The sequence below is a fragment of the Hippocampus comes genome, unplaced genomic scaffold, assembly GCF_001891065.2.
Source record: "Hippocampus comes isolate QL1 unplaced genomic scaffold, H_comes_QL1_v1.1 scaffold205, whole genome shotgun sequence".
In the NCBI taxonomy this organism is placed as follows: Eukaryota; Metazoa; Chordata; class Actinopteri; order Syngnathiformes; family Syngnathidae; genus Hippocampus; species Hippocampus comes.
The window spans coordinates 1,199,287-1,223,619 of NW_017804874.1; the positions used below are offsets into that span (position 1 = coordinate 1,199,287).

At 41.2% G+C, this 24,333-nt stretch overlaps 3 protein-coding genes across 3 annotated transcripts; all 3 read right to left on the reverse strand.

The window, feature by feature from the left end:
* Window positions 1-1,064: 1,064 nt before the first annotated feature.
* Window positions 1,065-3,680, reverse strand: LOC109521426 (rho GTPase-activating protein 11B-like). The gene is made up of 5 exons (XM_019879251.1): window positions 3,552-3,680; window positions 1,852-1,919; window positions 1,679-1,775; window positions 1,334-1,590; window positions 1,065-1,251 (listed from the first exon to the last, which is right to left on the reverse strand). The coding sequence occupies exons 1-5, from the start codon at window positions 3,678-3,680 to the stop codon at window positions 1,065-1,067; spliced, it is 738 nt and encodes a 245-aa protein (XP_019734810.1).
* A 4,213-nt stretch (window positions 3,681-7,893) lies between these two features.
* On the reverse strand, window positions 7,894-11,811 carry LOC109521676 (elastase-1-like). The gene is made up of 8 exons (XM_019879666.1): window positions 11,711-11,811; window positions 11,495-11,598; window positions 10,671-10,771; window positions 10,407-10,532; window positions 10,167-10,303; window positions 9,026-9,168; window positions 8,170-8,319; window positions 7,894-7,992 (listed from the first exon to the last, which is right to left on the reverse strand). Exons 1-8 carry the CDS (start codon window positions 11,748-11,750, stop codon window positions 7,981-7,983), a joined length of 813 nt encoding a protein of 270 aa, XP_019735225.1. The 5' UTR covers window positions 11,751-11,811; the 3' UTR covers window positions 7,894-7,980.
* Window positions 11,812-18,340: 6,529 nt separating this feature from the next.
* Window positions 18,341-21,544, reverse strand: LOC109521386 (elastase-1-like). The gene is made up of 8 exons (XM_019879232.1): window positions 21,426-21,544; window positions 21,070-21,167; window positions 20,879-20,979; window positions 20,306-20,431; window positions 19,857-19,993; window positions 19,646-19,788; window positions 18,530-18,679; window positions 18,341-18,449 (listed from the first exon to the last, which is right to left on the reverse strand). Exons 1-8 carry the CDS (start codon window positions 21,463-21,465, stop codon window positions 18,438-18,440), a joined length of 807 nt encoding a protein of 268 aa, XP_019734791.1. The 5' UTR covers window positions 21,466-21,544; the 3' UTR covers window positions 18,341-18,437.
* Between the last annotated feature and the right edge of the window lie 2,789 nt (window positions 21,545-24,333).

A 24,333-nucleotide genomic window follows, 5' to 3' on the forward strand; every position in this document is an offset into this window, starting at 1 on the left:
ATAATATCTCGCGGCACAGGGTTTGAAAAACACTGAATTAGATCATCATTACATATTTTGTGAATCAAAATGATTCTGTGACTAGGTCTGAAGCGTTCCTTCATAGTCTTGTATTTGATGATTCAAAGACAAAGCAGTGAGAAGAGTGAGTTGGTCATGACAGACATTTGTCATGTTTATTCATGTTGACAAAGGAAATGCAAAAATAGATGCATATATATATATACAGGTATATACACACAGACACACATATGTGTATAGATATATTGGTTATTAAATAACCTCTATAATTACAAATATACCTCTATAACCCAAAATAAGCTCTATAATTACAAATATACAAGAATTGATTTCATTATATTCAAGAACACTGTACAATCAGAAAGAAGATAATCATGATCTTCTCTCTGACATCATTGTAACCGGTAAGAATTGACTTGATCATTCTCGTCTCTCATTCGATGTTTTAAAAGTTATCTTGGTGTCTGTTGCTGTATCTGGCAGTTGAGAGACGACAGTCCAGGAAGTGCACAAAGGGAGTCCCTTTGGGTGATGGGACCAGGTCTGCTTTTCCAGCTTGTAGGTGTCACAATGCCATTGCTTCGCTTTAATTGCCGCCATGGACTTTTTGATCTTATCTGAAACAAAGTAACACAAAACAAGAATGGAGATTCAATGCGAGATTGGTTTGTTATTGACTTGAGTGATACATGAACTCATTTACTTTGTATGTGTGGTTGAAACTGTTCACATGGTTGTGCAAGTTATTTGAAAACAATTATTTGGTCTTTTGCGGGTATGAGAAACATTTTCTTGGGGAAAAAAAAAAAGCAATGGTTGCAACTAATGACAGAAAGTATACACGTGATGTGGCCGAAACTGAACTTTCAACAATGATTTTGTATTCTAATTCATCTCTATCCCTTACCCATGAAACTGGCCACTGCTGGCTCACAGTCCATCTTGGCGGAAAGCTTCTCTTGAAGCATTTGTGGCATCTTACCTGTAACATGCAGCAAAAGCAAAGAAATTAGATCTCAACAAGACTGGGGCTGTGAAGACTATCAAGCTGAGTTATGTGCATTGTTACCAATGTCGTGGGCGTTCTCTATGAAGCAGTGAAGGACATCCCTCTCCAGTTGGAGGCATTTCTCTGCATTGCCGTCCATCTTTGTAACTCCTCCGGACTGGAGGAGGGTGGGAGCCAAGACTAACGACAAGTTAGCGGAGTCCATTTTATTCTTTGCACTCCTGGAATCAAACCCAGAGAGCAAGGATTAGCACACTGAGACAAAAAGTCCTTCCTGAATCAGAATCACAAAAATGTAAGCACCTCTTGGACACTTTTAGCAGGAACTCAGCGACATGACGCATGACACTCTGGTTTGCGTCAGGAAGGACGCAAGAGAGCAGCATGGTGGCGCTGGTGCGGGCCTCCTTGGTGGGGAGATGCTGTGCCTTGAGGAAGGCCTCCTGCATCTTGGTGGGTAGCACGGGTTCTGGCAAATCCTTGAAGAATTTCTTCACCAGGCCGGCCATGTCACAAGGACGACAGACAGACAGGCACTCTTCACCAGAATCCAATTTTTTCTGGACATACACAACAAAAATTAATGTCTGAAAGAACTTTCATAGAGTCAGCAATGCTAAGTGAGAGCACAGTCAACCAATCACTCACCTGCAGTGTCTTCAGGTGAGCAAGAGAGCCAGATACTCTAAACAGGCCCTCTGTGTCGACATGCTCCAGCAAGTTCATGCATGCATCCACCAGAAAGCTAGAAGAACAGAGATATGTTTCATACTTGCAATTTGACCAATATTCAATGCATGCAAACGACTGTATTCACTTACCAAGGGACACTCCCATACTCCATCTGAGAACACGGCAAGCACTCCAAGGGCACACCAAAGACCTTTGTCTGAGGACAAAAAAGTTCAGATGGAGAGCTCGATGAGAAATGAACATCATGAATCTGTAATATTCTCAGAAACATTGAAACGGTAATAACTGTAACACAGTGAAAATGTGAAAATGATTATGTCGCCAGCCACAACGTTAACTGTTAAGGAATCGTGTATACACATTTATATGTCATTGGAATGCTTCTCGGAATTGTATGTGCTGCTGTTGGATCACCGATGTGGAAACACTGGTACGGTCGCCTTCTTTAATATATTATTATTATTACTATTTCTAATCATTTTAAAATCTATATATTTTACTTATGTATTTTCTAATTGTATTGTACTGTATTTTTTTTTCCAAGATGGCGCCCGAGTAGGCACCTGTCGGCAAGTGCTCTTCAAGAGCCTTGCGTTTTTTTGTTGTTTTTGTCTTTTGTTTTGTCACATGGTGTTGTTGTTACGTTGTGTGAACCTGATGTGGATTGTTTTCAGCATTTTTGGCCACGACATTCATCAAAGAAGAAGAATCTGTTTTTGGTGCTTGCGCCTTCTCGGCAGCACGCGTGTACCAGCACTGATTTTGATTGGGAGGAATGTCGGCACCATTTGACTGTCGTTGCTGGACAGCCCCGGGCGCTTGTGTCTTGCGCCTGTGATGGGCAGCATTTTCACAGCCCCGCTTTGTTCAGCGGAAAGGTCGGTGCTGATGGACAGTCTGCGGCTGGATGGATGCATGACTTGAGAAGCCGACGATGAGAAGAAAGGAGCGTCAGCGCAGAGTGCCGATGCGTATGTGGAACTGGACAGTCTGCGGCTGGATGGATGCATGGCTTGAGGAGCCGACGATGAGAAGAAAGGAGCGTCTGCGCAGAGCGCCGACGCGTCTGTGGAACTGGGAGTCGCGGCTTGGAATTGAAGTGGATTTACATGGGACAGGAGATGAGGGCCAATCTCTTTTTCGTTAATGGACGCTACAGCTTCTTGTTGCTTTGAAAACTTAGCTTGTAGCAGACATGTGCACATTTTCAGCATGATGTCTTTGATCCACTGGTGAAAAGGACACTTTGATTCACTCCTCTTTCATCTCTCACTGCTTCAAAGAACAATGTGCATGCAGTCTTATGTCTGATGTGTTGTGTTGTATTATTTTGTATTTGATGTTAACTGTTCTTTTGAGGCGGTGCGGGCACCCGCAGCGGCTCCTCTTGCTGTTTTGTTTGGTTGAGAGGGAAGAAATTTCATCTGCTTCTCATGTGCAACATACAGTGCATTTGACAATAAAGTTGTGCTTGACTTAAATTGACTAAATACCTGACAATGATTACACTTCGTGCTGTGTACAAGAGCTGGGTCAAAACACTGTCTTTGCAAATGATTCATTTGTTACTGAAATTAATACGACGCTCACTGGATAAAAAGCATCTATCGATCGCAATCTAATTCTGAAATATGACTAATATGTGTTATTACTCTAGGGATAATGCAAATGCAAAACGCAATCAAATATGTTAATAATGAACCACGCTGCAACTCGTGTTATTTGACCTCGGATTGAGGGTCAAAATTAAATACTGGATTAGTTATGACCTCGTACTTTTTTTTTGGGTGGGGGGGGGGTGAGACTGGAAATGTTTTCTCCAACTTACCGACTTGGTTGCTGTCGACTCATAACGGACCTGTTTTTTTTGGTTGCACTTCTTGACCTTGATGCCGTAAGCTGTTCGGAGATGCTGCCCGGCCACTTTTCGAATCGCTTTTCTTTCTGCGACTGTCATTTTACCCTCTTCTTTCGTAACTATGGAGTAGAGGGAAAAAAAGATTCAGAAAAAAAATCAAATTAGCTTGCCGTTATGAAGACAAGATGGCAAGTGGCGTTCAATACTGCAGTCACCGGGCTAACGTTAGCTTGTAGGGGGGGGGGGCGAAACAACAACAACAACACCAACAAAATATTTGGATATGGCACGCAAATAAAACTCACACTCACAAGTCGAAGTTAACATAAAACGACGTCGATTTAATCAATCTACTTGATTACAGCGTCCGTACTTTCCCTGCTGAGCTTCTTTTGACAGACCGCCGCGCTCGAAAGCGGTTGAGCATGCGCCCGTTACGATTGGCTGGGACAACTTTCCACCTTTACAACAAGCATAGGTAATCTAATCTCCAGTACTGTATACTGTCAAATTATGACGTCAAATATTAATATACTGGGGGAAAATTAAGCAAAGTACATCGGAAGCAGCAGTGGGCTTGCCGTTCCGAAGACAAGATGGCAAGTGGCGTTCAATTCTGCAGTCACCGGGCTAATGTTAGCTGGTACTTGCAGGAAAAATACCAATAATACCAATAAAATATTTGGATATGCCAAGCAAATAAAACCCACACTCACACGTCGAAGGTAACAGATAAAACGATGTCGATTTCATCAATCTACTTCATTACAGCGCCTGTACTTTCTTCAGTGCGGCCAATTCCGTTTCCCTGCTGAGCTGTTTTGACAGACCGCCGCGCTCGAATGCAATTGAGCATGCGCCGGTTGCGATTGGCTGAGCCAACTTTCTACCTTTTCAACAAGCATAGATAATCGAACCTCCAGTAAACTATCAACTGTTGACGTAAAATATTAATATGATGGGAGAAAATTAAGAAAAATACATCGAAAGCACGAGTGGGCTTGCCGTTGTGAAGACAAAATAGCAAGTGGCGTTCAATACTGCAGTCGCCAGGCTAATGTTAGCTGGTACTTGCAGGAAAAACAACAATAATGCCAACAAAATATTTGGATAGGCCAGGCAAATAAAACTCACACTCACAAGTCGAAGGTAACAGATCAAACGATGTCGCCGAATTCAGCAATCTTCTGGATGACAGCGTCCGTATTTTCTTGAGTGCGGCCAACTCCGTCGCCCTGCTGAGCTCTTTTGATGAACGGCCACGCTCGAAAGCGGTTGAGCATGGCACGGTGCGATTGGCTGAGCCAACTTTCCACCTTTTCAACAAGTATACGTAATCGAACCTCCAGGAAACTGTCACATGATGACGTCAAATGCTAATATGATGGGAGAAAATTAAGCAAAGTACATCGGAAGCAGGAGTGGTGAGGTTAAGTGCCATCCTTTCATCACTCCTGTGGATGCATTAAACACAAAACACCACTTGTCCACGTTTTTGCAAATTCTGCAGTTGCACAGTAAAGAGTATAGGTCAGTGTTTTTCAATCTTTTTCGAGCCAAGGCACATTTCTTCCATTGAAAAAAAATCCCGCGGCACAGCACTACCTGAAAATGTGAAAAAAAGCTTATTTTAACAATTAAGTGTTATATTGTTACTATAAGCGTTTTTTAACATTGAAAATTAACGCAATATTGTAACCCATTGAATAGAAATCAAATCAACATCAATCGGCGTAAGCGTAAAAGAAAATATCACCCAGTTTCACTGCTTGTTCTTCGATTTTCACATACTCCGACAGCCATTGCAACTTAAAAGAACCGCAGTTTATTCTTATTTTGGTTTGGGGAGTCGACGTACCACATTCACTGCCCGGTCGTTTTGCAGTGATAGGGGATTAGCATTTGCGTCGTTTATTGTCCCCGCACTGTTATTGTTATGGAGCAGAGAACGTGCGCAAGTACTGTCAAAACCGTGATTGGCTACATAGCGTCATTGCATGGTATTGTGTGATTGGCTGGTCCCCTGTCACTCACTGAATTCCACAGCAAATTGATAGAGAAAAAAAAAGTTACACTGCACATCTAATTCATTTGCAGTGCGTTCACTGCGCCGGATAGATTTTCTTGTGCGCTGAAAGTGTGCGACCAGTGCGCAGTTATGCAGTTTAGAGGGTTGGTGCCGTTGCATCTCCTGTAAACGTAAATCTAAATGAAAGATACCTTTCATTGTGTTGTCTCGCGTCGGAAACTTCGCTTGTCTCGAAGCATAAGGCAATTTCCTAGCTGCTGCTGCTCCCTACCAGTATGGAAGAGTACAACACGATTACTCTTCCAGGCGATCGACCGCACAGGCATACACATATTGTATAATTTAATTTCCCACGGCACACCTGACAATATCTCACGGCACACCAGTGTGCCACGGCACAGGGTTTGAAAAACACTGGATTAGATTTTTGCGGAAGGCTTCTTTTCAAGTCAAGTCAAGTACAGTACAACTTTATTGTCAAATGTTGTTGAATTCCGTTGTTATGAATCTCGTCGCGAGGCAAGAGCAGAGAAAAAGATTTCGTATCACGGAACAGGGGGATTTTTCGTTGGGGGGGGCAGAAAAGTGGGAATGGTTTTCATGCATGAAAATTTTTTTCACACTTTGGTGTATTTTCGCCCATGTAGTTTTCGTTGTAGAGGAGTTTCAATGTATATTCCCTTTCAGACTTCGTAACATGAAATAACAAAAATAAAAAAGGCCTTTGAAAACATGCCTCAGAACTACTGTGCCATATTAATAATTCATTTGGTGGCCGTTTTCTTTATTTTCTTTTTTCACAGATTGAAATTAAGAAAACAAGAAGCAGTGATATCATGTAAAAAAGTGTTTCAGTGCTACTGCTCTGTGTGATAACATCATGAATATTGTAACCAGCACTTGAAAGTCCCGCACTGTTTTAATTCTTCAACAATATTTAGCATTCTTGAGAAAATTTAAAACAGCAAATCTACTCCCAATCTAGTATTTCATCAATAATCTGACAACAAATGGAATGTCTTGGGGGGAGCAAATTTTCACTCCGCGGGTATGTTGCATTATTAATGCTGTATAGTGTTGACCTCTTGTGCTGCCTGCTCGGATTCCGGTCAGAAAAAGAAATCAGGCCGAATTTTTGCCACTTGATACTACGTGAGAGAGTAGGACTGTTGAACATCTTAGACATTTTAGGGTGAAAAAAAAAGTCCTTTCCTATCGTCTTTCTTTCTCCAAACTGCATTCAGAATCATTTGTATAATAATAATAATAATAATAAGAAGAAGAAGAAGAAGAAGAACAACAACAACAACAACAAATTATCATATATTTAGCAATTAATCTTGTTTTTCATTCATTATAAAAGTACTGCTACGAGCACTACTAAGAATTTTTTAAACTTTTGAGTTATTATTATTATTATGACTACCCTCATGAGGATAAGCAGTTTGGACAATGGACGGATGGATTATTATAATAAAAATTATTATTGTTTTCTGTTTACCAAATGGTCCAAATTTGAGTTAATCTGGTATGAATATAATGTCTTGAAACTTCAGGTTTTTAACGCTTATGTCTCAACAGATATTATTAAGTTTTGACAGGTTGTTAAATTTGATTTTTATTTTCTTCTCTTTTCTTTCTTTTTTTTTTTGGGGTGTGACTTGACCAGTGCTGTTGATGTTTTCTCGGCATCCGCTAGGTGGTGCTATATGTCTATCAAAAAAATAACTGAACTAAATAGCGCAATTTAAACAACCATTAAAAAAAAAATACATACAAAGATAATATTAAAAACCATTTGCGAAAATTTGAAAAAAAAAGTTCAAATTACAACATTAGAAAAAATTAAAACTATATTTTAACCAAGCTTCCATCATAATAATAATAATGATAGTGTTACGTTGTTTGGTATTTTGTTGTAACAATCGATCCCAAAACTTTTAACTTGCTGTGTGTGTCATCATCTTCAGTGACTACATCAGCTGCTTTTCACTATTAATCATATATATATATAGATATATATATATATCTATATATATCTCTCTCTCTCTCTCTCTCTCTCTCTCTCTCTCTCTATATATATATAGAGATCTATCTATATATATATATCTATATATCGATATAGATATATATCGATATATAGATAGATATCTATCTATCTAGCTAGCTAGCTAGATATATCTATCTATATATAGATATAGATATATCTATATCTATATATACATATTTTATGTTATTTAATGTTCTTAGTGCTATCTTTGGGCCAAAAATGAGACGAAGGTACATTAAAAGTGGAGAACATTTTATTCCAATGGAATAACGTATAAAGACAGCCATGAGCATTCTTCAGTCTCCAGTTGTCTCTTTCTTTCAACCCATTACCTAGGAAAAAAAAGGAATAAAAAAAGTAAAGCGGGATTATTCATTATGGTGAAAGCACTTTCCAAACGGATGCTTTTCAAAAAAACTGTGTACCACCTAGTGTGACAAACCACATGATAGCAAGTTCATCAGGTATAGTTCACTCAATGTATAGGAGTTGAGGAGTTGAATACTGACGCTGTTCATCCAGCTGATGTAGTCGGATACGCGGGTGAAGACGGTGGGCTTCCTGTAGGCGTTGCAGCCAGATGACGACACGAAGCTGGTCACGCCGTGCACAACATACTGACCGTTCACTTGGCAGTTCAGGGGGCCGCCGGAGTCACCCTGAATACATTATCCATTCAGCCAACCAAAAAAGCCCAACTAAAATATTGTTGTAAAGTCGTTTATTTATTTTCAAGAAAAATGTAATTCTATAATATTCACCTCATCAAGTGATTCGTATTTTTTTTTTTTTGTTGCTTAAATTTAATGGACATTCGATGCTCTTCGGCCCCCGGACCAAAGCAGAAACCAATTATGTCATCTTTTGACCATAAACATTTGCAAGTAAATGTATGGATGCGAACTCCATATGTCGGACCATAATTTAAAAATTATTATGTTTACATTTTAAACCGTATTTATTATTCCTGAGGAGTCAGGTTTTAATAGTTCACTGTGTTCTTTTAAATGGTTCAATATTTGTTGTATCGTTGAATAAAAATTTTTGAAAAAAAAAATCCTGTGTTAATAAAATGTTGAACTACTCTGTAAAGCCCCCCCCCGCTTGCTCTCCATGTGCGAATGGTTGCCGGCCCACAAAAAATATATATTGTCTAAACCGGTACGTGCCCCAAAATTGGTTGGAGACTGCTGATTTAATATGTATGTATATTCCGTCATAAATTTAAATATTACACTTATATTTACTCAGAAAGAAGGAAAGCACAGGTTTTACACCACAACCTGGCTTCCTTTTTTCCACAGTTGGTGTTTACTTGGGTTCTGGCCTCTGTAGGTAATTAATATATTTATAGAGGCTTGTCACCTGGCAACCGGACTCGCTGCCTCCGCCGGCACAGACCATGGAGTTCTTGACCGTGCTGCCCCACCATCCATAGCTGGAGCACGTCCTGTGGTCCACCACAGGAAGGTAGGCCTGCTTCAGCTGGGCGGACAGCTGACCTCCAGCTGGAAGACACAGGGGGACACAGTGTATAGATTATGGGCTAACATAGAGCGGGGAGATAATGTGTTTTCACTAGAATTTAGCAGTAAATCAAACTAAAATATAAACACCTTTAGAAAAATGTAAACATGACTCTGAATGTTCCCATAGAAGTCCTTTGTCACAAACCCTCCAACTATAACCCTTGTGAAAATGAGAAAAATGTAAACTGTTAACTATTGAATGTAAAAGGAAAAAATAAAGCCCTTCCATACCAGCCCTCGAGCATAAAACCTTGTGACAGCCTTGTGAAAACTTTGTATTGCAGGGTGTGGGATGGATTCAGCACAACCCGGATTTCTGTTATTGTACATTTCTCAGGTAATGTACACATTGTTAATTGAATATAGTGTACCACAGTAGGAATGAATTGTATTCCATAACAGGTTTTTTTTTAATGTAGAGGAAGCAGGGAAACGGCCTGTGGTATTTTTGCAATTGTTTGATTACACGAATGGTAACAAAATGCAGTAATCCAAAGCACATTCTCAACACACCTGCCAGTAGCTTCAGCAGACATCCGCACTGCACACCATCGTGGCTAATGCTATAACCAGGAAGTTCGTACAATGTGTTCACTTCCACGTCACTCAGTGGAGTTGAATTGCCTTTAAAAGGCATACATGTACCGGTACTCACATTCACAGTCACAATGGTGAAGAATGTGTGGACAGCGACCTCAAGTGGTCACTGGCATAAACTGTGTGAAATGCTGCTGATGAGGCAATACACAAATCATTAAAATAATACAATAAATGGGCTACTTGGTCACAGCTTTGCAGATTCATCTATTGGAGGGGTGGTCTGGAATGAAACCCCCATGATACAGAGTTGAGACGTATATACCGCCGCCAAAGCAATATGTCCACTGCTTACAATGGGTGGGGACATGTCGCAAGACTATAAAGTATCATTCTCAACATTTTGCCTTGCGTTGGCTAATGCAAAGCGTAGTACTCACTCTGAGTGCGTCCCCATCCTGTGATGTAACAGGGGTTGTTGTGGGGCAAGATGTGGCCAGAGGGAGGGATGGCACCCAGCTGGACGTAGTTGTTGAGGGAAGCCTCAGAGGAGAGACGCAGCAGAGCAATGTCATACCTAACAGAGTCGGAGGAGAGACAGCCATAATATTTTGGATGGTAAGCTTCTAGACGCATTTTGACAGTGCGTTCAGGGAAGTGGGGAAATTAGCATTGCTCACCCTGCGGCAACGTTGTTGGAGTTCCACCTAGGGTGAAGGTAGACGCGACTCACGCTCATGTACTGCTCTCTGCCCTCGTGGCTGTTGATATTGTGGTCTCCCAGAACCACGCGCCAAGTCCTGGAACTGTGGCGGTACAAGAAAATGGTCAGGACAAAGCAAGGGGTTATTATAGTCAATGAAAAGCAATAAATAAACTAAAACTACAATATAAAAAAACATTAGAGAGTCAAAAGCAATGGCCAGTCATATATGCTTCCCCACCGGTCAACACAATGAGCAGCGGTCATCACCCAGCCTCTCTTGATGAGAGTTCCGCCACAGGTGTGGTAGAAGCTGCTGCCAGATTTGTACTGAAGAGAGATCTACAGGAAGTACAATCAAATGTTACAAAATTTTCTTATATGGGCATGAAAATCACCAAAAGCACGTTTCACATTTAAAGTACGTGTGATTATTTATTTTTATTTTATTGTTGCATTTATATTGTTTTAAACCACATACACATGATTGTCAATGTATATGGGGGGATAGGTTCTAAAAAACACAGGATTGCAAATACGTGTGAGTCCACTGTCCTGTAAAATCGATTCCAAATTCATGTATATCATTCATTGACATTATTGTGTAATTTCTTTTAATCTTATTGTTACATTGAAGTTGCTTTAAAGCACATCAGTGTAGTTAAGTGCTGATTTAAACTTAAGGGTTTGTTATTACCTTTTTAGTGACAGTATATTGTAGGAAAAATTAAGAAAAATGTGCATTTTTTTTAATATGTACACATTTATACAACCAGCTGTCATGTTTCTCCTTTTATTGGCCTTTTTTGATGTATCTTAACTTTCTGCTATTCAATTTGAATTCCAGTTATCATGTTGCTCCTCAGTTAAATTGTCAGTGCAAAATGAGCAATACAGTATATAATATGGACTCGGCATTGAACCCTGTGGTACGTCACACAGCAAAGCAAATGGGAGGGAAATGGATGTTTCACCAACTTTTTACATATATTTTTTCTTCATGGTGGTGCACTCATACTGTATGAGAACAAAATGTGACAGGATATTATACAAAGTGTACATTACCTGCCAGGGCCAGGAGTTGGGTCTTGCCACCTCGCCTCCAACAACTCTCCCCTCAACTTCGCCATCCTCCAAGAACCGGGGCTGAGGCTCCAGCTCAGCCAGTACTAAGCCCATCAAGAATATACCAAGCAGTAATGTCAGCACATTCATTAAGAGTGAGGTGTCAAATGTGGAGAAATATAAAAAATAAAATAAAATAAGTCAGAAAAATCTTACCCAGTGCCGCGAGAGTGGTCAGCAAGAGAAACCTCAACATGTCTGCAGTTGCCCGAAAAACCGTGCTGCCCTCCCTATTTTTTTTGCCTTTTATACTCACGAGACGACTGGTCTCCAACGTGACTTGTTCAATGCCACCTGTGCAGATCACACACTTATCACGACGTAGGCAGAACTTTAATTTTTAGTGCTGACTTGGCAATCTCGTTTCAGTTTCTCCTGCTTTTACACTTCTCTTTCTTTTTTAATCATTTGGTCTTAACTGGACTGAATTAAGATTCACATGCACCAAACATTTAACACCTGCTCAATCCAATACAAGAGCTCCATGAAAAAGTCTGCCTTTCAAGACATTAATTTGTGATTACAATATCTGAAATAGTTATGTGGTTGTAGTTTGGGGTAGTATACAGTAATCCATTGTCTATTAGCTTTTTTGTGGTCTTTCTTCAACACTCCGATATGCAACAAAATGGCACCAAATTGGAATTGGTGTCAACGAACTTGATCAGAGATATACATCTCAAATGACAGACAAGTGTTGTCTGTTGGGGAGGAGCTAAGTTTAGTGTGGTATGTTAATGAAATTTTGGAGAATTTTCACCATGTATACATGTACATACACATGTTTTTCTCCAAATCAAATTATTTATAAGCCATTCATTCAAGAGTAGCCTACTGTGAGATATGTTAAAACGACCCTCAAGTATTTTGGATGACAGTTTGTGATATATTTGCAGTTGAAACTATTACTATAAACAGTCATACCGGTAAATATTTTTAGTGAGGCGCTTACTTGCAAGTTATTTACTCATTATGTCGATCTTGCACTGCAGTCGATGTTTTTACATTCACAGTGAGGTTACCAAAATTCTACAAACACCTCAATTGTGTTGATGGTTGTTTATTGTGGACAAATGGGATATGATTTTCAATTTCAATGTTATTGTTTGCACATTCAATTGTATTTTTCCCCTCCAATCAATTTTCCATACCATTCCAAGTCACATGTTGATGATGTACCAGCAGTGGTGTAGTGGGAATTTTTTTAAGTGGGTGTACGCGATTCTGGGATGTTCTATATGTACATACAGAACATCAATCATAGGCTACAACACCAGTTGAACTAACGTTAAATTTAATGTTTTACTACTCCAAAATAATCACAGGCCAACGTTATTAAGCATAACTCGCATTAGAACAATGATCAACAAACATTTCAGTAAAAATTGAATGTGGGACGGGAGAAGTGGGTGGACGGCGCACCCCCGCGTACCACGCCCGCTACACCCCTGTGTACCAGCAATTCTAAATCATTTATGGATACGTTTTCCCACAGAAAATGGTTGACCACGGTGAAGATGGGAATTACTCAGCTCACATTTTTCCACTTTTTTCCCTTTTTAATTTTTACCTTTGGTGGAATAACAGGTGTAATGCGACGGTGGAATCAACAGGTAAGAACCTAAAAAAATGTGAAACATTCAGTTTCAGGGTTCAAATAAACACTGGATGCATATCAAGACAGTTACTTATCCTCACACTTAATACAATATTTAGCAGAATAAACATCACATCAAAATGATCAGCTACCAAGCACAGCACTAATATAAATAGAAATCAACGACGCATCATTTCATTTGAGCATACGTATGCAATGAGTAGACCATAAATTATCAATCACATCAATATACCAAATACCTATAATTTACAATCTGCATACATAAGTTTTATATTTAAGTTTCAGTTGAATATTCACAATTTTCCTACAAACAAACACGAACTATCCAACCAATTAACCAGGCTATAGACAAATTTGTACAAGCACAATGCGGTTTGCCACTACATCTCCCATAGTGCTCCTGGTATCAGGAATCAGTTGCCACCCGATTTAAATCCACTCTTACCACAATTTACACGTAAACAAATAAACGCAACGACTAAAGCACACGGCACACACACCCGTAAACCAACTAATACAATAGAAAGTAGCAAAGTTTTAATCCGCACGTTATTTTGGCACTTTTACGATATTGCAAACAATCACTGAGAAATGTAGGACGCTAATTTAGGACCTCAAGCGCAGTTGCGTTCGCAGTAAACCGCGACATTACAGAGTACAAACAATTCAAACGCAAGACAGTCAAAGCGATAACCATAAAAGCCACAATATTCAGAAAATTAAAAAAGCGCTTTACCCGCTGGCTCTACATCGAGTCACAGTGTTGCGACTTGGGTTGGGCGCAATGACGGCATTTGCCCTTTTGCTTTTTTTTTTTTTTTTTGACATTTGCCTTTCAAACAAATGTCGGCCACATAATGTTGGGACATTTAAAGGGATCGTTCGATAAAATGTACGATACCTTCATTACACCTGTTAAGCCAAAATCGCAGAAGACAGCATTTATTGCTCCACCCAAATAAAGGAAAGTGTCAAGAAAATGTAAATGTTCCCTTCAGATCTGATCCACATTCGGCTTGTGAGCTCCATCCAGCCATGCATTTTCTGAAGCGCTTGTGTAGAAAATGGAACCAATCTCATCTGGCATTGGCTGAAAGGTGGGGTACACACTGGATGGTTGCCAGTCAATCACCGGGCACATATAGACAAACAAGCATGCACCACAGTCTTTAGTGAACCGAATGCTTCTTTGGTTTTTCCCATGCAAATGCCCCTCAGGAGATACAAATCCATGAAAAACTTCAGAACCATGGTGCCTAAATTTTGTTTCAACTTGCTGTATGGAACAAATCAGAACATGGATGCTCTTGATTTATGTTTATACATGACTCAAGATGGCCAAAGTTGCAAGCTGCACATTTTGAAGACGATTATTCTGCATCGATGCAATCCTGTTGATTTTAAAGAATAATGCGAAGATACTTGTACCTGGTGTGAGCGTTTGTAAATGACTAGTACTAGTTGCACGCAGGTGACGTGTAATGGTTTCTCACTTAGCAGGCACTCACCGTTAAGGACTTACAACTTGCAATTCACGTCACAACATCTGAATTTCTAAAACGCAGCATTTTTGCATGGGTGACTCAGATCTCAGAATGAATCAAAATCTACATTTTCAATGCAGTATCTTCTGTTGCTGTTCTCTTGTTTCCGTCTCTTGTCATTACTGAGCACTGGCAAGATTCCCAACATGATAGCGATACTGTTGACTGACCAGGTTTTGACAAAACTTTTCCACTGACTCGACGGGGATTCGATACACGGTGTTACATAATGCAGTAGAGACTTCATGTTTTGAGAAGTCAGTAATATCAAACTATTTTGCACTTTTCCTGGGTCGCATGATGTAATCATGGTGAGCATGTGTGCCTCACTGTTCTGAGGTGCGGAGTCCAGTGTTCTAAATTATTAATTTTTGAACACCAGACAATGTAAATGTAAAAAAAAAAAAACCTTCACCTCTGCTGTCTTTATCTACTTCGCTCACACTATCTTTGTTTGTTTTTCTCAGTGGTTACACTCTACCGCAGGTGTCAAAGTCGGGTCCCCGAGGGCCGGTGTCCTGCATGTTTTCCATGTCGCCCTGCTCCAACACACCTGATTCAAATGATCACGATCATTATCAGGCTCCGATAGAGCTTGCTGAAGAGCTGATCATTTGGGTCAGGGGGGTTGCAGCAGGGCGACATGGAAAACATGCAGGACACCGGCCCTTGAGGACCCGACTTTGACAGCTGTGCTCAAGACCGTAGGTGTCAAACTCAGGTCTTGTTTTGTGTCTTATTTTCTTGTGGTGCACTTGTGCTCATAAACTTGGTTCCTTTTGCCTTCCAATCAGCCCCGTCAGCAACTTGTGTCTTCTCCAGGTGTTCGTCTTCTCGTCAACTTGTTATATTTAGTTCCTTGCTTTCCTTCAGTCTTTGTTAGGTCATTGTCACTGTTGCATACTCTTGACAAGTCTTTGATGAGTGTTTAGTTTCACAGTTTCTTTCTTTTTTTTTTTTTTTTTTAATTAAGTCCTTTGTTGATGAGGCATTTTGATCCTACTAAAATACCCTTGCTATTTTTATTTTATTTTTATTTTATTATTATTATTATTTTTTGGTAATAAATTTTGTTCTGGTGATCGACTGGTCAGCACATCGGCCTCACAGTGCAGAGGTGCAGGGTTCCGTTCCGGCTTTGGCCTTTTTGTGTGGAGTTTGCATGTTCTCCCCGTGTCTGTGTGGCATTTCTCTGGGTACTCTGATTTCCTCCCACATTCCAAAAACATGCGTGGGAGGCTGATTGAACACTCTAAATTGCCCCAGGTGTGAGTGTAAGCACGGATGGTTGTTCGTCTATGTGTGCCCTGCGATTGGCTGGCAACCGGTTCAGGGTCCCCGCCTACTGCCCGAAGACAGCTGGGATAGGCTCCAGCAACCCCCGTGACCCTTGTGGGGATAAGCGAATCAGAAAATGGAAGGATGGATGTAAATTTTGTACAGTCCTTCCTGCACTTCTGCCTTGCTTCTCTGCATTTGGGCCCTCAGTCCTACCACAACCATAATAGAATCATTTGACCAAAAGTAAACCCTGCAGAAGAATTGTGTTGTGCTATTCTACGCTGAGGTGAACACGCCGACCAGAAAACCCAGTCAATCGGTGCATTCAGAGCATTGTGTCAAGCATAGAAATCCCGACTGCAGAAGTGAACAAAATTTTGTAGCATGTTCCATTCCCATCCGGCACTTGCGGTGAATGCTGCCCAGTCGCTCTCTGACTGTTCTCCATTCGCATTCGCTCTGGGACTCTTCTCCGGTGGTGCATGACTAGCGGCCGCCTCCCGTCTTTGCTCTGGTGTGGCACATGGCCCTCCTTCCGAAGGGCTATGCAAAGACCAGTGTGCTTGGCATTTGGGCTGGCATCATGACTGGCCAGCCAAACACTTCACATCTGGATTCTGGGATGCCCGCCAGACTCGCCTGATTAATGGGCCCTGAACCTGCCACTGAGGGGCCCCTTCCGCCAAACACACACACACACACACACACACACACACACACACACACACACACACACACACACACACACACACACACACACACACACACTTCTGGCTTCATCTTATATTCTAAAAAACATGCACATTAGCTCTAAATTATCCTTAAGTGTGAAAATTAGTGTTTTTTTTTTCTTTGTCTATTTGTGCCCTGCAATTGGATGGCGACCAGTCCAAAGTGCACGCCGTTTTCTAGCCAAAAGCTGTAATACACAAATTATTTTCCTCCTAAAAACGATGACGCAGAAGGCCACCTCAACGGGGCTTGATAGCATGAATGATCTTTATTGTTGGGGATAAAAACATCATCACAGTAATGCGGTACACCGCAGGATCACACACTGTATACAGTATATGTTTAATACAATAATACTATGATACAAATAAGGTTAGTTGCTATTAAATAAAATAAAATCTTATACGTAGACCTTAAACTCCTTCATTTCACCTCACAGGATTAATGTTACAACAAATGTTTTTTGCTGTATTTTCAAGACAATTAGGATAGATTTTACAAATAGTGATGCATTGATATTTAAAACATTTTCTTGATGCATTTTTTTACCTTTTTAACCAAATTCTCAGGTGTCTCCAAATGTCTGTGACAAGCTTCAATGAAAAATACACCAAGGAAGAAGTATTAGAGCAATTTACATCACAGCCAGCTTTGAGGGGGTGGTCCTATCCCACTGCAATTGGCTAGCAACCGGTTCACGGTGTCCCCCGCCTACTGCCCGAAGACATCTGGGATAGGCTCCAGCACGCCCCATGACACTTGTGAGGATGAAGAGGGTCAGAAAATGGATGGATGGATGGTCCTATCCCATGCAAATGAGCAAAAGCTAAAACTTGTGAAATCTGGGCGTGTGTAGCTAAACACAAAGAGATTATTCTGCAGTTTTATACATTATTCTGCTTATAGAATGCATCTGTTTAATACACATTTTAAATCTATGTTCTGCAATGTTGTACAAGAGCGTTTAATTATTCTGCCTGGCACTGTAGTTCACTGGCATCAATAGCTAAACATCCATCCATCCATTTTCTGAAACGCTTTATTCTCACAAGGGTTGCGGGGGGTGCTTGAGCCTATCCCAGCTGTCTTCAGGCAGTAGGCGGGAGAAACCCTGAACTGGTTGTCAGCCAATCGCAGGGCACACACAGACAAACAACCATTTTCAATCACAATCACATTTAGGGACTATTTAGAGTGTTCCATTAACCTGGCATGTATGTTTTTGGAATGTAGGAGGGAACCGCAGTACCCGGAGAATACTCAAGTAGGCACGGGGAGAACATGCAAACTCCACACAGGAAGGCCGGAGCTGGAATCAAACCCGGTCCCTCTGCACTGTGAGGTGGACGCGCTATCCACTCAATCATCGGGCTGCCCAATAGCTAAACAACATTTTTATTAATAAAATTTTTCGATCATTTATTGAAAATAAATGACATCAGAATGCATCTGATGCCACCTGATGATTTCCTCGATACAGGAATTGGTCAATAGAGGCTTCCCATTTAAAAAAAAAAAAGTATTTATTTTAGGAGAAAATTTATGGGAAGATCATCCACAAAATTCTCTGCTTTTTAATCTTAACAAGAAAGAAATCATCACTCAAAGTTATGTATCTGAGCTTTATTTTGAGTGACTACTATGGAGGACCAACGATAGACGAAACAAACAAGAGTTGATGTTCTGCTTCTTGGACTGCCATGTTTGTTTACATCATGATCTGCGAACAAGAAAAGAGAAATATTGTGGGGAAATGAAGGTGATATCAACTCAATTATGGAAGTCAGTGACGTCACCCACCGACTCCATCCATTCGTTGTAGGCGGAAACACGGGTGAAGACGGTGGGCTTCCTGGGAGCGTTGCAGCCCAAGCCGGAGACGAAGCTGGCAATACCGTGCACATAGTATTTTCCGTTCACCAGGCAGTTGAGAGGGCCGCCGGAATCACCCTAAGATGGTGCCACAAATGAAAGCAAAATTGCTGTCAATCATGATGTCAAGAGTTGTGGCATACGCATATAATGATAATCGGCCATATTTTGAGCATTTTCCCTCTCTTGCAATCAAAGTCAGCAAGGGTCCATTTGTTGGACATCTCTGAAAGATTATCCTGAGTGATTATACTGTGGTGTGGGGTGTGTTAAAAATGATTTTTCCACTTCAGTCTTTTCAAAATGGTTGAGCCAACAATTGAAAATGTGTTCAGTATTTTATGATCGCAAATTTGACTCCAAGGCCACCAGAGCCACAGATCAAGTGATTGTGATGTGAAACGGAAGGAAAGCCAGTCAATCATGGGCACACATGTCAGCCGTTAGCCTCACGATCAGAGTCAGCAAACGCCTGCCTTTCTAATGTCTCTGTCACATCTATGGATCAACATTTTGGCTCGACAGGAACATTCATCACCCATTTTTGATTTTTAACTTATTATAAATTCCCCCAAAATAAAGCTTCAAAGGGATAACATTTACTATTACAATTAACACTCCATGACGAGTAAGTCATGCTACGAGCCAGAGTTGGGAATTCCGTCGGTACTGATGAAAGGCCCATCTGTACGTCACTGACGGACACCAGTTTTTTTCTGACAATTGAAAGAAAGTTATTCTCGGACTGACAGACTGATGAAAGACGGAGTGGCGGATCGATGTAATTTAAACATAATATGATGGACTGACTGATTGATGACAGTTCGGTTGGCCTTGAAAATAAAGACGGACTGACGAATGACGGATGACGGTGTAGGACTGGCAAAATTTTGTGAATTGCCCAACTCTGCTCCCGTAGCTTGGCTATCGTTGGCTTGTTTATAGTGCTAATGCTAGCATAGTATTGCAAGCGCTGCTATTTTGTTAAAGCTAGACATGCGAGACTTCTGTGATGATTTATTCTTTTTTCTCGAGGGCACTCACATTGCATCCAGACTCTGAGCCACCACCAGCGCACACCATGGTGGTCTTGATGCCGCCGCCCCACCAGCTAGAGCTGGTGCAGGTACTGTGGCCCACCACGGGAAGATAGGCCTGTTTCAGTTGTGGGGACAGGTTGCCGCCAGCTGGAAACAAAATCGATCAGCATGGTCACGAAAGTGCCAAAAAGTGAGAGGATGAACAACGGACTCACTGGAGGTGCGTCCCCATCCGGTGATGTAGCAGCGGTTGTTGTGGGGCAGGATCTTTCCAGAGGGGAGCAGAGAGCCCAGCTGCACGTAAGAGTTGAGAGAGGCCTCTCCAGACAGACGCAGCAGGGCGATATCATAGCTGTGTGAGCCACATCCAGTCAACAAAATGACGGAAAGAACTCCTAAGTAGACCTTTGTCCATGGTCCATGTAGGCTATCCCAATTATGTATGTGAAGAAAATACTACCTGAATACAGTTCAATTGTATTTATCTTTTTAGTTCAATAAATAATTGCATTTAATGTTCAAGAACTGTTTTTAAACTTTTATCAAAATGTATTAAGTCTTGATGGAGGTGTCCCGCAAGTTGGGACTCGAGAGTGTCTTTGCCTAGAAGACTTTTGGTCATGAAAAAAAATAAACATGTCAGGTAAAATTATACAGTACTCACCCAGCGCCCACATTGTTGGAATTCCATCTTGGGTGGATGTAAACGCGGCTGACACTCATGACCTGCTCTCTGCCGCTGTTGCTGTTCAGGTCGTGCTCGCCCAGAACCACACGCCACGTCCTACGGCTGAAGAAGGAAATTGAGAAAATCAATAAAACAGTAAAACACTCAAATTTGGCCACCATTTAACAATAGTTTCACATTTAAGGCAATAGCAACTCTGCTCGAGAAGTTGGCCACCTTCCCACCAGATGACGCTCTGGCTTTCAACTGTGTGTTTTCTACTTAACGTAGATTAGAAGAGATATAATAGATTTAGAAAAATAAATGATTGGATATAAGCCTGTTTCATACACTTTTGTTTCTAACTTCTTATATATGCAATGATTCAACTCCACAATCAAAATACTGTACTAATAAGTTTTCTATTTAGATTTACAACAATGGTGCTAGAACAGTAGAGTAGGAAAAAAAAAGTCAATGTAGTAGTGTACCAATTGTTTTCCTTACCAGGAGGATGGTGCCTAATTCATGTTTCCAACATATAAACACATAATAAAATGATCCTGATACCTGTCCACACAGTGAGCAGCAGTCATGACCCAGCCTCTCTGAATCAGGGTTCCCCCACATGTGTGGTAGAATCTGGAGCCAGATTGGTACTGAAGAGAGATCTAACAGGAAGGGGACACAATCCACGTGTATATAACCCTCATCTGCAGAATTTGTCCATTTGAGTCGATGAGTTCCATGCAGGCATTTACCTGCCAGGGCCAGGAGTTGGGCCGAGCCACCTCGCCTCCCACCACCCTCTCCGAAACGTCCTCGAGGTACCTGGGCTGGGGCTCCAGCTCAGCCAGCACTGTTCAAGAAAGATAAAATGGGAGACATTTATGTTTTATTTTCATGAAAGAGAGTGCATAAGAGAGAGAGAGGGAGAATAATTCACTGCACTTCCGTGAGCTTCACTAATCTTAAAATGACTGACAAGGTGACAGTATGCAGCCTGATGGAGAGAAAGAGGATCAATAATGAGCATATCCATGTGGTGTGTGTGTGTGTGTGTGTGTGTGTGTGTGTGTGTGTGTGTGTCTGTGTGCATATGGTGTCGCTCTCTTACCCAGGGCTGCCAAAGTTGTCAAGACCAAAAACCTCAGCATGTCTGTGAAGCGTCACCAACGTTTCTGAAGAGGCACAGACGTTTTTCTGCCTATTTTATACTTCAGCTCAACCTTCACTTTTTTGTGTATTCATTTATGCGGGTGCGCGTGTGTGCATGTGTGCTGGCCAGCTATGCACCTGTTGACTGTCCCACAGTGCGTTATCACGCTTGGTTGTGTCCAAGATTTGGGAAATGACACATAGACTGTATCAGAGTCATGGCATGAGTCACACGGCTGTTTGAAAGAAAGTCGGGGAAAGGAGAAAAATATTTGCACAAAACATTGTGTTTTTGTGATTTCACTTGTATGGAATAAAATAATCAAGGTGTGACGAAAGAGTACATTTTCAATCTAATTTGAAGGAGACTTATGACACAATTTTCTCACACAATTAACACTATTTTTTTCAAAGTAGCTTCCCTGTGGTACACCATTGCTTGATGTCTTGATCGCTATTGACAATTTATGTCTTTAAAATGCTACTAGTAACAAGAAGTGTGTTCTATTACATGATAGAGTCGGTCCTTTTTAAAATCAATTTGAGTTATTAAGGTTGCTGATGATGTAGTGGTACACTCGCCTGACTTGTAAGCGGACAGCATGGGATCAGTTCCCATTCAGTGACGGTGTAGAGGTGGGTGTGAATGGTTATTCATCTCTATATGTGCCCTGTGACTGACTGGTGACCAGTTCAGGGTGTAGTCCACCTTTCGCCCGAAGTTAGCTGGGATAGCCTTCAGCACCCCCCGCGACCCTGTTCAGGATAAGCGGTGTTGAAAATGGATGGATGGATTCAATCTTCGTAAAAAATACACAAGGGATAAATAATGAAAGTTCTCCAAACAACATCCATTTCTTACACTCTGGGTGAAATCACTCAGCTTTTGGGGAATGGTTTTGTCTCATGCATATGCAAAGGGTAGCTTTTGATGCCATGACAACTGTAGACAGCACTTTGTCACCCAAGTGAACAACAACTCAGGGTTACCAATTTAGAGACTTTTCTAAGATCTGTAGTTTGTGTTTTTCAAAAGAAAATTGACAAGGAAAAAATCTTGCAACTTTTTGTGGTGTTTTTGGAGACTTCAAAATATCATTTGCGTTCAGACTGCAAATAAATCTCATAATTTTTTATAATACTTATTGTCTTGGTTTCCCTGGACAAGACAATGGTAGTAATTCAGCCGTGCAGATGATTATTTTATTACACAGGGCAATGATATGACATCTTTAGTTGACATCTTCGTCAACTAAAGAGATCGAGGAGCGTTGCTTCGTATCCCCAAAATGTTTCTCAGCCCGTCTCACTACACTGGCGATACGAGTTGATGAAATGACACCCAAGAAAATAATTATCTCCATAAACACAGCACCACATGACATCATTTTTGGGTGCACAGCATTCGAAGATCGTGCTTTGTGCGCATGCATGTCACATCACGGACATGTGTTCATATTAGAATAAAAAAATCGGGTCAGGCAAAACATCAGAATTGGGCATCACGCCCTGCCGTGTGAATGTACCATACATAGCCTTAGAACAGCTCAGAGCAGGTCTAAATTGTGGCGCAGGTAGTGTAATGCGATTTGATATGTGTATTGGATAGAGTTCCCCATCAATGACCGATAACTGGGACATATATTATGGTTCTCCGTAGGGACACCTCGGCCAGTGCCTCATTACTGACTTAGAACTGGTGCAGATACAGACCCAAAGGCAAGTACGTCTAATGGCAGTGGCCGAAATAACCAACAAGTTTAACTTGAACAAAAAGCGTGACCCGGACATGAACTATCGGAGTGGAAGGTGATTTACAAGTGCCCGATTCATGGTAAAAGCAAAGTGAAGTTAAAGCTTCTCTCTCTGTCATAGACGCATGTATGCACGATATTTGACCTTTGCATTTGACCCATCACAGCAAACACACACTGTTAGTGGCACACACTGGAGCAGTTTAAGCGCCCAGGAAGCAGTTTGTGGCAGTGGTGTCTTGCTCAAGGACAGTACAGCCATGTGCCCGGGGATGACCTTGAATCACAGTCCTCTATGGTGGTGAGTGGCGACCTAACCTCTTGGTCACGATCCAGTGGGTAACGGTGATCGCTCTGGCCAACTTTACATCATCCGTAAGTGGAGAGCTCGAAGTTCCTCATAAACATACTGTCTAACTTTATTGTCAAATGAGCTGTATGTGCAACATACAGCACAGGGGAAATTTCTTCCCTCTCAAAAAGACAACAAGACAACAAGAGGAGCCGCTGAGGGTGCCCGAGCTGCCATCAAAAGAACAGTTAACATAAAATGACAAAATAATACAACACTGCTTCCTCACTGTCAAAAAATGTGTGTGTGTGTGTCTCTCTTGTGTGGAATTTAACTGGAATTAGAGTAGCCGCTTCCATTGGCTTGGACGCAAGTCAGCTGTGTTCACTCCCACAACGATGCAAATGCTTCTTTCTAACGCTGCCCATCTACGGAAATACAAAAAGAAAGAAAACTCCATCCATGAGCAAAGTTTGATTGCGATTTGAGCTTGGCATGAAAATGGGGCCCTGTTTGTGTGTTTTCTAAAATGTCTTGTGTGTAAAATCGAAGTGACTCTGTAGGATCAATTTTGATGCGTTCATGCTAATGGAAAATATGGGAACATATTGTGGGTGAAGGAAGCAAAGTAGAGTGAAACGAATCGGTCTAATTTATCCTGAACTTCACTCTCGCCCAAATCTTCCAAATAAAGATCACTTTTTCTTGCTTCTCTCTGGTTAAAATGATGAAACGGCGTGCAACCTCTTAGTTAATGATTACATCACAGCACTCATGAGTTCTACTTGAAACTGACGAGCATGAGGAGATAAGCGTGGGAA